Source organism: Myotis lucifugus, unplaced genomic scaffold (assembly GCF_000147115.1).
Source record: "Myotis lucifugus unplaced genomic scaffold, Myoluc2.0 scaffold_43, whole genome shotgun sequence".
In the NCBI taxonomy this organism is placed as follows: Eukaryota; Metazoa; Chordata; class Mammalia; order Chiroptera; family Vespertilionidae; genus Myotis; species Myotis lucifugus.
In genome coordinates, this window is record NW_005871091.1 from 7,467,926 (window position 1) to 7,481,699 (window position 13,774).

General features: G+C 40.8%; 1 protein-coding gene across 1 annotated transcript in view; it reads right to left on the reverse strand.

Annotated features, from left to right (window-relative positions):
* Window positions 1-13,774, reverse strand: part of PLPPR1 (phospholipid phosphatase related 1) — a 192,157-nt gene that overhangs the window by 14,119 nt on the left and 164,264 nt on the right. The window contains exons 4-5 of the mRNA XM_006088084.3: window positions 9,544-9,676; window positions 1,513-1,763 (exon numbers count right to left, since the gene is read on the reverse strand). Coding sequence (XP_006088146.1) covers window positions 1,513-1,763; window positions 9,544-9,676 — 384 coding nt within the window. The remainder of the gene's footprint in view (window positions 1-1,512; window positions 1,764-9,543; window positions 9,677-13,774) is intronic.

Genomic DNA, 13,774 nt, shown 5'->3' on the forward strand with positions numbered 1-13,774 from the left:
GGGCCATGCTCAGCCGCTCTGGGAAGAATGGGCAGTTTGAAAAGGGTGTTTTCTCTGTTTTCTCCTTCCCTCACCTTTCATTGAGAATCACTAGACCAGCCATCTCCTGAGTACAAAATGCGTAGAAGGAAGGGAAAGGGATATTTTCCACCAATAGTTGCACTTCCACGCTAATTGCCTATGATATTCAGCCTTTGATCTGATCCCTAACTCTCAGTTCTATGCAAATGAAGGGACCAAAGTTTTTCCACCCTGAAGCTGCCTTTTTGGGAAATTGATTTTAAGCTGTTTATTAAGAAACAGAACCTCCCCACTTTTCCTGCCCAGGGGATTCAGAGAAACCTGTTTCAGGAGGGAGATCTTAGGATGCTGCTGTAGCCTAATTTGAATTAAGTGTGGTAAACAGGAGGGCTTGGGGCTGGAGCCTAACGGCTAGCTGGCCCTGTGTCCCGCCATTTCTGAGTTGCCTAGCAAGGATTTTCCTGCCAGTGTGTTCTGCTTTCTCTCAATTACCTGTGACTCGCCCATCCCCACTTCTGAAATCTAATTTCCTGTTCCCCACCTTTCTCTTTTGTCCAAAATGTCTTATATATCCAAGGCGGCTTCATTGTTTTTGGAATTTTCATGCCTATGAGAACTCCCCGTGCACATATATTGAACTTTGGTTTTGCCCTTGTTAATCTATCTCTGTTAATTTGATAATTAGCACAGCCAGAATCACTTAGAAGGTGGGAGGGAAAGTATTATTATTTCTTCTAACCCCCACAGAAGCAGAGGCCAGAGGAAGGTGAAATGAGATCATTTCCCACATGGAAGAAATTAAAGAGTAGAAAAAAAAAAGCGCGAGACCATCATTTCTCCTTGTATTTTAAGATGAGTTGCGCTTTAGGCTTTCTCTGTGATAACAGCAAAAAATGTAGAGAACCTTATACCTCAGAGGGGGCACCAAAGCCTGAGTGCTCTGGAGAGCAGGGAGAAGTGAAGTGTTGGGTGTTGTGGGATCAGCCATCAGTGTGGCAACGTGATGGAGAAGTGTCAGGAGGAGCGCAGGGAAGCTGTCTTCCCCCGGGGTGTGCCCTGCAGGGCCAGCCGTTCCTTTATGGCCCACACCTGCAAATCTGTAGGCAGGTGTGAGGAGTCTGTGCCGTCCTGGAACCAACCAAAACTTTGGCAAAGAGTGCTGCTGTGGGCTGTGAGAGAATCCTAGACACAAAGCCAGAAGCCTGGGTACCAGCTCTAACTGTGTGTTCTTAGCTATTCTCAGGACCTCAGTTTCTGCATCAGTAAAATGGGGAGATTTGACTAATTGATTATCAACCTTCTTTCCAGAACCAATATCCTCTGGCAGGGTGGGGGCAACAGCATGATATCACCTAGGAGAAACACTTTGTAACAAGAATTGGAAAACCACTAGAAGTGACAGTGATGAAAGAATGGGGGCGAGGACGGCAGAAAGACACACATCCCAGCCATCGCTCCACTTGGGAGATACGGCCAGACTCGCAGACTCACCGTGGCATATAAGGCGGAGTAAACGCTCAGGGCAGCGTGTTTGGAAGGAAAGGATCTCCGAGCCTTTTCGATCACTTCCAGGTCCCCGGTACAAATGTTCCCATTGTTTATGAACTGGTGGTGGGCTCGGCAGTCCGTACTGGTGTAGTTCGGTTTGCACACCGTCAAGAAGTATGGCGTTAGGTGCCCAGTGACTACTTGTCCGGCGTTTACAAAAATGTCAGTAGCAAAAAGCCCAAACGCAAATACCCCTAGAAGAAGATTTAAAAGAATTAGAAATGGTGCCACACACTGTTGACTGGTTTTATCCCCAAGAGGAAACACTGAGTCCAGGATAACCTATTGAAAACAGTTTCTCCCTGGTGCTGTTTGGAAATGCAACTTCTCCTAGCAGGCGTTATCTATCAGAGTGAATGAGGCTGGGGAGTTGCCCTTAAAAGAGAGAGAAAAGATCATTCCGGAAACCTTGATTGAATTGTGTGTTTCTTTTGATGTTGGGAAGAGAAAAGAGGGATGAGAAGTAAAGAGGATTAAAGACAGACGCTGTTGACTGTATTAGTTTGCCTATTGCTGCTGTAACAAATTACCATAAACTGAGTGGCTCAGAACAACACAAATGTATCCTCGCGCAGTTCTGAAGGTCAGAAATATAAAATAGGTTTCACTGGGCTAATAACAAAGGGTAGGCAGGGCTTATTCCTTCTGGAAACTCCAGGGTAGAATTCATTCCTTGCCTTTTCAAGCTTCTACAAGATGCCTTCATTCCTATCTTGGGACCCCCACCCCCCTTTCAGCAATCATATCATTATGACCTCGGCTTCCACTCTCCTTCTCTGACTCTCCCTTGCTTCCCTCTTATAAGGACCCTTTGATTGTATTGCGTCCACCTGGATAATCCAGGACATGATCCTCATCTGAAGATCCTTAATTTAATCACACCTGTAAGTTCCCTCTTGTCACGGAAGGTGCCATGTCCACAGTTTCCAGGGTTTAGATGCGGACATTTTGCCAGAGGAGGGCATCATTCTTCCTATCACACACACTGCTGTTTGGCTGAGAATCCTGTGGGTGGGCTTTATTTCCTGGCTTCTCTCTGTTCTCTGGTAAATTCCACAGGATTCACCCTACTAATCGTGGAAATGATGGGCAGATTTCCTCACAGGAAGCCCCACTGTGAATTCTTTCAAAGCCTAGAGAGTACATGTAGAGATTATCTGTTAAGTATATCAAGAGAGGCTATTCAGAGCCCAGGTGTATACAAGTTGCTTAAAGGGATAAAGCCGACTTTCAAATGCAGCTCAATTATGGGAGAAGTTGGCACGTCTGAGAGGCGGCGTTACCCTGGTGAATGTCAAGGGTCTGCTATCGTTTCAATTAAAGTTCTACCCAATTTTGACTCCCATATTCAATGTCCTGAATCTGCAAATTGTGCTGATCTCAGCACTCGAAAGTTAATCCATTATAGCAGAATGGAGACAGGTGTGGCTGAAAGCTTCATCCGGTTTCACTGTGATCTGTATTGATTGCTACAATTTTCTTTTTTGTGGCTTTGCCAGGATTCGCATTCTCACAATGAGAACTGGCTCTTTCAACGGCGTCAGCCAGCTCACCCTCGCAGGGTCTGACCTCCCAGAGCAGGCGCTCATTGATCATTCGTGGCAATTTTCACCCCTACATTCTGCAAGTCTGAATGGTTAGAATTTTTTTTTTTTCCATCTTCAAGCAGGATTCTCCAAGAGCAGGTCTGGGGCTCTTTCGAGGGGGCAGTAAGTCCGTCTAGACATTCTTTTCCAGGAAACGAGGGTAATTTATGATTTGAAAGGGGAAAGTGACACCGTTTTCCTCTGGCATTGTATTTGTCAGAAGTGCTTCCAATGAGGGCGGGTCCGTTCTTTCTGCGACAGAGGATTCGAGGCTCCTTGGCTCGTGTCTGCAGTGCCAGCTCTGTGGCCACGGTGACGGTGACAGCCGGTTCTCTTGGCTGTCGTGCGATAACATTGCTGAAAGTTGCTTTCCCCTCTCTTCCGCCTCCCCTGGACTATGTCTACCTCTCCTGACGGCTTAACAAGCATCTGCTGCCCAAACATTTCATTCTGGTGCATTTGATGTAGCCTCAGAAGGGCATGGCAGCAGGCTGGGCAACACCCACCTGGCACAGGCCACGCCAACAAAGGGCGGTGGGACCTGCAGCGCCGGTGATTCACAGACAACGGCAGATCCCACGGCGCTTTTGTAAGAAAGGCCAGCCATGCCTGGCGCTCAGCTCTGAGCTCCTTGTGTGTATTTTACAAGCCTGAGAAGCTAAAAATAGCTGTGTTTGTCCTCCGAGTCAGCCGGAACACCACTGATGGTCTCCTATATTGCAAGGTATTATTTGAAGGCGTTTTAAACACGTTTAGGTGCCCTAAAACGGGTGTCTAAAAGCCTTTTGGTGAGATCCTATTTTTGAAAATTTAACAGATACTTTTTTCATTCCTGTCACCCTTCCTCCTTGTGGGTTCTATTTACCGTAGGGCTCGGCTCCCAGTGGTGCTCCCTGCTCCAGGAGCTGGTTATGTTTCTGAATGGATTTACAGCAGACACAACACAGTCTAAAGCTGTGGGCTCCAGCCTTATTGTTGTTGCTTCGTTTCTTTGGAATTCCGAAGAGGCTTGGCTGCGATGACCAAGAGCCATGGTCTGGAGGACCAGACCACTGGGTTTCAAGATCAACTCTAGGCTCGGGGAGGGTTTGGCTGAGGATGTCACCCACCCAAGGAGGAGAGAGAGCCCTCCCGATCTGGCTGCAGGAGTCAAGGGCCACTCCCATGCTCCTTGCCTCATGCTGGTTGTCAAATTCCAGGGGAAGGACGATAGCGATCTCCAGGATAATTTGGGAAATCCTGTGCCTCTCAAGGTGTAGCCCAGAAGCCCTGCACACCCCATTAGAGAAGTTTCACATGCAGCATGGGATCAGAGCAACAGGGCGCCTGGTTAGCATGATGGGAAGATAGGAAAATGCTTTCTCCTTAACACGCCTTATTCACATGAGAAGTTTCCTAATGAAGAATGCTTATCTGCAGTTACCATGTCCATCTCATTTTCTTGCAAGGACATACTGAGCTGGAGAGATGTTTGATTAGGACTGCCATGGATACTAGAAAATAGTAATAATAAAGATAAAATAATGGAAGTTAATACACTGTGCTTAGTATGTACTAGGTGTTGTTCTAAATACTTCAAAGTATTACTGCTCTTAATCCCCACCACAATTCTATGAGGTAGACACTATTATTATTTCCACATTTCACCAATGAAGAAATTGAGGCATTTCTGAAGAAAGAGAGGTCAAATAACGTGACCAAGTTCACACAGCTAATAAGTAGCAGAGCTGAGATTAGAAACTAAATAGTATGGCTATAAATCCATATATTTAATCATTACCCTCTACGCTTATACTTTAATGTATTTTAAAAAATATGGGTAGACATTAGGCCATGAAAAAAGCGCTTTAGCTCTGTATGCTTGGTAACACACACACACACACACACACACACACACAGAAGATGGGAGGATTTAGAGCACGCCCCTGATGAATGTATTGCCTTGAACAAAAGAACAAAAATTCCTCGAATTTTTAGCCAGCAATTTCCACCAAGAATATGACAGAATATCTATATGTAATCACTGAATGAGGCACTTTTCTCATCCCTTAGGCAAGGAATCAGCTTTTTTAAAAATAGTGTACTATAAACACCATTGGTATAAATTGATCTATAGATATCAAATATTATCTTATGCTTCTAAAAGAAGTTTCTGACAGAATTAAATGTATCAGTTCCTTGGATAGTTAATTTCATAAGTTCAAGATTCTTTGGTCTCGGTCTCCTCTAGACTTCACAAAAACACCCATGACTGACAGCAGTCTACTTGTCTTGATGACATGGTTTTAATTCTAAGTATAGGTTTTATTTAAATTAATTAATCTGAACCTCAGTTACTTTATATCACAGGTTTATTATGCAAATCATAGAAATAGTTATAAAAACATTTTGTAAATGGTGAGCTATATATATAGATATTATTTTTATATCTGAGGAAAGTAGATGCCCTCAGTATTTTAAATAAGTTGATTATAAAAATAGTTTTGAAACAGAGGGAAGAGACAAGAACCCTATAATTCTAACAACTTCAAACAACACATTTAATATCTTACTCATGATATTAAAAAAATATCCTCTATTTGTCATATTATAACTATTCATCATCATAAGTGAAGATGAAGGATAACTACTTAATAAAGATGGTGAGTAATCCACTAGAAACACCCCCAAATATTTTTACTAATGAAATAACAAATATACTTCTACTTCCCTGGAGCATAAAATTAAATAATTTTTTTGTGACTTTAAAAAAAGTCTCAACAAGAATATCTTCTTTACTTCCCACCTCTAAGGACAACAACTCAGTGCTTTCTCTCTCAAATGTCATTCAAAAGTGAGATTTGTTCTCCGCACTGAGCAGAGTAACCCCAAACAGCCTCATCACACTTCCTGGGCCTTGAGCAGAGGCTAATCCTGGCTATGCCTTTTAGATCAACTAAGGCTCCCAGCTTCAGCGTACCTCCTCTCCTTGCACCCTTGATCTCCACCCACAGGGCCAATCCTGATATGTAGTAGAAAGTACCAAACATCTTTTTAAATAAATATATTTTTATTGATTTCAGAGAGGGAGAGAGAGATAGAAACATCAATGATGAGAGAGAATCATTGATCGGCTGCCTCCTGCATGCCCCCTACTGTGGATTGAGCCTGCAACCCTGGCATGTGCCCTTGACCAGAATCGAACCCCAGGACCCTTCAGTCTGAAGGCTGATACTCTATCCACTGAGCCAAACTGGCTAGGGCAAAAAAATTATATATATATATATATATATATATATATATATATATATATATATTTATTTATTTTATTGATTTCAGAGAGGAAGGGAGAGGGAGAGAGAGATAGAAACATCAATGATGTGAATCACTGATTGGCCCTGCAGGCCCCACACTGGTGATTGAGCCCACAACCTGAGCATGTGCCCCACCGGGAACTGAACTGTGACCTCCTGATTCACAGGTTGATGCTCAACCTCTGAGCCAGGCCAGGCAGAAGTAACCAACAGCTTAGTCTCAAAGTCTGGTGGCTTGCCCACTCATGGAGTCTGGATGCTGAGGTTCCATTTACTTCCCCTAAGATCCATCTTGGCTTTTCCACCTGATCGATTACCTTTTCTTCAACTTCGGTTCCTGCTGCTGAGTCTAGAAATATCTCCATCTGGGTTGCTCCTGACATTTTTCTTTTAAGGTCTAGCCTCTTGTCTCAGAACTAAAGTTGGGTGCCTGGGCACTGAAAATTACTTTTAGAGCACCCACCAGGCTCAGCTTCCTCAATCAGCACATGGAGCTAGCCTAGTTCACTGGGCACCTGGTTGGCTGGGATGGTCTCTGTCCTCCTATGATGTCACTGCCCCCTTTAGATAATTCTCATTGTAAAACATGTTCTCCCACCCCATTTAAAACTGCATATCTGCCTCCACAAACTCCTATTTCCCTTTTCTACATTATTATTTTCCCCCATAGCACTTTTCCAACAAACGCTATAATTTACTTATTTGTTTAATGTCTGGTTTCTCCCACGAGAATATAAATTCAATGAGGAGCAAATCTCTTTCTATTTGGCTCACTAATATGTCTTTAATACCCTAATCAGTGCCTAACGTATAATACATGCCCAACAAATTATTCACTCAAGGTTGAATGAATACGATCAGTTTCCAAGTTTCTATAATTGAAGTATAGAAAGTAAATGCAAGTAGAAATGGATTGATTGAATCAAATAAAGTCTCTTTTCAGATAAAGTACATTTTAATGACTTTCAAAACTGAGAAGGATTTTCTAGTTCTTGAAAAGGCTAACATTAGGCTTGTCTCAGGGTATCAATTCTTATAACCATAAAATACTATGACCTTTGAAACTGCATTTAAAATATTCATGCTTCATTTAGATCACACTTAATTTATGGCAATTAATTAGTGTTACATGAATTAACTATTTACCATGGGACGTTCTATTCTGCCCAGTGCTACCAATTCCTTAGTCTGACCTAAATGGCAGAAGACTTGCTTGGAATTTAATTAAGTTTTTATTAGAAGTAATAATAAAGCAATTATGTGATTCCAAATGAAAAGCCAACAATAAATAGCTTCTGGGTAACAGGCTATTTTAGGTGCTAACAGTCTAATCTTAGCATATTTGGATCCATTTCTTTTCTTTAACTAAAAAAAAAGGTAGTTATTCAGGAAGAGAAAGTTAGTTTATTTCCTTCTATATGAAACAACCCAAAAACCCTCAGCAAATTCTAATGCTTTTCAATATTAAATTAAAAAGTTACTATTGAATAATTGATATTTACATGAAGATATTTATTCAAGTATATCTGTGTATGAAAAGAATATAACTCAACTTATCTTCATGAATTTTGGGGAAAATGTGACTTCTTTATTTTGTTTTGCTGCTGAAAAAGCAACATATAGGTGCTTATCTTTTGAGAATTTAAATCTCTGTATTGTTCTTCAATATCATGCAATACCAAAGGAAATGGTATAAGGGAAGGGAAGGAGAGTGAAGAAATGAGAAAAGGGAGACATCCAAATAGGTGTTGCTAATTTGACTACATTTGTTTTTGTAAAATGTTGGTCAAATTTGTTAGTTCAGTCAATTCCTTTCCTTCCTTCACACATCATATACATGAAATTTAAGAAGTTATACAAGGTTTAGAAATGGGTAGAGGAGTTTAGTTATGAGAGTTTATACATAATGCCTGGGAGGTGGGACGTCTAATAATGATAACCTTGGGAAAAAATGTATTGTTGGATTTGTTAATCCAAGGAATTCAATCCTCCCTGTCAAGGTCAACACAATGACATTTATCTACAGGAGGGGATGGCTTAATTAGAATGTTTTCCCCTTGACTTTGCTATTCTTGTCATTTTCTCATTTAACATTGAATTTGGATCTGTGGAATGGGGTGAGGGGCTATCTGTTGAAGTCTATGCCACACAGACTAGAGAAGACAAGGAACTGGGGACCTGCGGTACCACTTTCAGCAGTGCTTTGTACATTGAAGATGATGTTAAAGAACGGGGCCATCTTTCTGAATAGCCTTTATTTTGCCACCCCTCTTTTTTTTTAAAAATATAATGTTTAGCTCATTTCCTTATTTTAAAATTATACATATTCATGATAAAAAATTGGAAAATACAGAACAACAGAAAGCAAAAAAATAAAAATTATTCACCCATTATCCTACAAGACAAAAGAGACAATAGTTAACTTTTAGCACATTTCCCTTTAATTTTTTTTCTGAGATGCACATACACAAATACATATACATACCACATACATACATTTATATAATGTGGTATCCTTTTTATTTTGAAATAATTATAGATTCCTCATGTCTTGACTTTTTTTCACATAACATTATACCTTGAATATTTCTCCTTTCATTAAAAATTCTTACAAATACCATTTTATGAGGTTACAACTTAGGGTGGTACCATTATTTTTAAAAATTGTATTATTAGATATTGCTAATTTATATTATGATAAAGTAATTTTAGTCCATAAAAAGTTATCTATATCTCTGATAATTTCCCTTGGACAGATACTTTAAAGTGGAATGTTGGGTTTAAAATAACAGTTATTTTTAAGACCATTGAAATACATTGTCAAATCACTATGCAGAAAGGTTTATCAACTTAGCCTTCCCAGAAATCTATTAGAATCCCAAGTTTCTTCTCATCCTTGGTAGCAAAAGCATTATTTTGTTAAAATAAGTACCACTTCGCTTTAAGGATCAAAAATGTGACTTGGCGCTATGATCAGGCTCAGTGTCTGCACTTGGTAAAAGCCTCAAAGCACCTGGCTCCAGTGGGTTTGTCTTTACAAGTTTAGTAGGTTTTACCCATAAGTGTGACTCAGTTCAGCATGCGCTTGTACTCACCTATGAATCTTACGATCCTTCGGAGTAAGGGGTTCAGGTAACAGCATTCTCCGGTTAGAATTGTTTTCTCCTGGGCAATCAGAGATTCTCGGGTTGACTTTATGAAATACATGGATATCTCACCAATAAAAATCTGCAGAAGGAATGTGTATGAAATGTCAAATTGGAGAGCTGTCTGATAAAAAAAGACCAGTGGATTCACAAACACAAACACAAAGAGCTTCTGAGGCTCCAGAATCCTTTTAAAAGATATCATGTTGGGGAGGTGGAGAGCTAAAGAATAGTTTGCATTTGAACTTGTTGAGAGTATTAGAGAAAGCAATAATTAATCTCAGATCAATTTCAGACTATAATATTAAATTCTAAGGTCATAAAACATCAGTTAAAATAAAAGAATTGTAATAGAATTTATGACAAGGTTTATTCATGCTGGAATTGAATTTTTTTAACTCCATATGTGAGTTGCAATACTGAGAAATAAGTGGGAAAGCCAGTGTTCCCAACAAGGCACTATATGCACACAGCACAATAAGTTATTACTTCGTGATATGCAATCCTACCTTTATTGACATGATAAAGCCTATTTGAATGTTTGCCTGAGCTATATTTCTCCTCCTCTGAACTGGTTGACTGTCCCTTCTTTATGATTGGCTCCTCTTTCTTGTTATCTTGAACTAATACATGTGTATTATAATTTAAATCATAATGCCTTTGCATAGATTGTAAGCTCCCTAATGACAGAAATGACATCTTATATTTCTTCCTTATGCTTATAGCTCCCAGCACAGTGTACTCCCATTTAAAACAAGGAACTAGCATGAGACAAGTTGTCACCAACTCTGACACTGCCATAATTGAAGACTGAGAACCACCAATGAAGAATAGAAAGTTAATAGTTATCATCGTCTATTAAAAACTAGGTGTCAGGCCCTTGCCAGTTTGGCTCTGTGGACAGAGCGTTGGTCTGCGGACTGAAGGGTCCCAGGTTCGATTCCGGTCAAGGGCATGTACCATGGTTGCGGGCACATCCCCGGTAGGGGGTGTGTAGGAGGCAGCTGATCAATGTTTCTCTCTCATCGATGTTTCTAACTCTCTATCCCTCTCTCTTCCTCTCTGAAATCAATAAAGATTATATATATATATATATATATATATATATACACACAAAACTAGGTGTCAGGCACATTATCATAGCATTTTTCATGTTCATAAGATCCCCAGTGCAGGTATTATTACTCTTGCTGTACTAGTGAAGAATGAAAGTTCAGCAAGAATAAGTAACTGACTATCTAGAGCACACACTGGCACATGAGGTACCCAGAACAGCTGAGTGCCGAAGTCCACACTTCCCACACCTCATATGCCACTTTTATTTTCCTAATCCTTTATTTCAACATTGCCCCAGGGCAGTGGTTGGCAAACTCATTAGTCAACAGAGCCAAATATCAACAGTACTTCTTCAAAATAGACTCACCCAGGCCGAAAACCTACTTCTGCGCATGGGCCACGAAGTTTCAATCGCACTGTACATGCGTGCCCGCACGTGGTATTTTGTGGAAGAGCCACACTCAAGGGGACAAAGAGCTGCATGTGGCTCGCGAGCCGCAGTTTGCCAACCACAGCCCCAGGGGAATGTGATCGGATAGATGCTCTTCTTCGCTTTGTATATCCTGTGGTCTCAGATAAACTCTACCAATGTTTAAGAATTCCCATGCCTTACATTCCCCTGTCATTAATATCTGTTTAGATGAATACAAATAACAATATCGTGAATGGCACATGGGTGATGGAAATTAAACTATAGAATTTTAAAATTGGAATCATTTATAGATGTTTGCCTTTTCCATTTACAAGTGAGGAAATTGCAAGTCTCGGGGACTTGGCCACACACAGCCAGACTGTGTCTGAAGCAGCTCTAGGATGTGGCCTCTAATAGACACTGTCACCCTGGTTGTGCAGCTAAGACCCCTGAGGTATATGGGGGTTAAATAATTTGTCCACGGTCATCATAGCTAGTAAGTCACAAACCCTAACTTTGAAGCCAGGAGAGCCTGGCTCCAGGCTCCAGTGTTCTTCCTCTTAACCACTACACTCTTACTCACTAGTGACTCAGTAAAAATATCTGTTAAATCTGTTAAATTTTAACAATGAGAACATAGAAAACAAAACAAGTTAAATGCAATATGCCTTAATCACTGAAAAACTCATATGACACTAAAGTACAAGGAAGACTAGTAATAGCAGAAATAGAACTGTAGGCAGTCAGAACAGGTGGGAAGTCAATTGGAATAGACAGAAATCAGGGTCAGACAGGCAAACGATGGGCCAGCATGGATCACCTTGGCCGGTGCTGAAATATTCTGGGCCTAACACCCCTGGGAATTAACAACGAGTTAATGAGCTCTGTCGTGTAAAAATACCTGAATGGCTTCAAGAACCCAGTCCTCCCTCTTTGCCCCCAAGACCGATTGCTGCCAAAATAAGATGCCGTGGGGCTTTGTTTGTCCCGACTGTTCATGATGGAACTGCATTGCTCTCCTTTATCTTAGTGAACAGATGGGGATAAATTCATGGATGCTCAGATACAGGGGATAGTATTTCCTTGAGGGAGTTTTATTCCACAGACTAGCTCAGGCATTCTTGTTGTACACGAATCTTTTACCTCGTGTTTCTCCTTTCTAGGTCTTATCGCAAATAATTACATATTATTATTGTTATTCTCTGTTACGGGATGTCATGCCTCTCTTATTCTCTATTGCATCCCAGGGGCCTAACCCAGTGGAAGGTACATGGTAATTAATCAATGTTGAATGAATTAAGCATGTCAGAGTAATGAAGGTCTTTTGGAATATAGGTTTAATGAGGAAGATTATAAAAAAAAGAAAAGTGATTTCTATTATTTATCTTTCCAGACTCACTGGAAATGTCACTGCTCTTTTCAAAGCCTTGTCAGGCCCCCTCGGGAAAAGGGAGACCCTGTCTTGTCATTGCTCCCACAATACATCATATAGATCTCTATCCTGACATCTAGCCAATTAGCTACAATTACTGTTTGTATGTCCCTCTTCATTGGACTGTGATGTCCTTATGGGAAGAACTTTTGCCCTCTCTGTATGGTCTAGAACAGGACCAGTATATAGTAGACTTAATATTTGTTGAACAAATAAAACATTGAATTTTTACAGAATCTTCTTATGGATAGAACCCTCTGACCTTAATTTCTCTGAAGATGAACACTGCAGGAAATTCCCAATATGGACTAGACAACATGCAATTAGTGGTGTATTGCTTAAGAATAAATAAAAACCAAGGACTAAGGAACACATAGTAAATGATCTTTTTCAAACTAGATTTACTTATAGATTCATTTTTCATTCACCAGTTTCGGAGAGGGAATTGTCCTAACATTGGAGACACATCTGTGGGGGTTAGGGGAGTGACACAAACAAACTAATAAATATCTCATGTAATGTCATGAAATGATTAAAATGTAAATCAGGGAAATGGGATGGAGAGTGATAAACATGGGAAAAATAAGAGAAAAAAAAGTATTGCTTGCCACAGCCATTTCAGAAGATGAAAACATTCTTAGCAGTGATTCCCAAAGTGGGCGCTACTGCCCCCCGGTGGGCGCTGCAGCAATCCAGGGGGGCGGTGATGGCCACAGGTGCATTTGGGGGCGATGAGTAACTGCTATTAAAATTAAAAAAAATTAATTTCCAGGGGCTGAGTAATATTTTTTCTGGAAAGGGGGCGGTAGGCCAAATAAGTTTGGGAACCACTGCTGTATAAGAAAGAGCTCTGAAAATTCTAGAAGTTCTACATTCATTGAAGCTTTCTACTACTCGTGCAAGAGGGCAAAAAAGCAAGAAAATGGCTCTGGATGGTGTGTTAAGTGGTTAGAGCGTTGGCCTGAGCACTGAAGGGTCATGGGTTCAATTTCCAGTCAATGGCATGTATCTAGCTTGTGGTTTGCTCCCCACCCCTGGTCAGGGTGTGTGTGGGAGGCAACCAGTCGATGTGGCTGTCTCCCATGGATGATTCTCTCTATTTTTCCCTCCCTCCCTCCCTCCCTCTCTCTGAAAGCAATGGAAAAAGTATCCTCAAGTGAGGATAAAAAAAAAGGCAAGAAGATATGTGAGAAAATCTATACACAACCTATTCTTGTTAAAAAGTACATGTACAGCCCTGGCCAGTTTGGCTCAGTGGATAGAGCATCAGCCTGAGGACT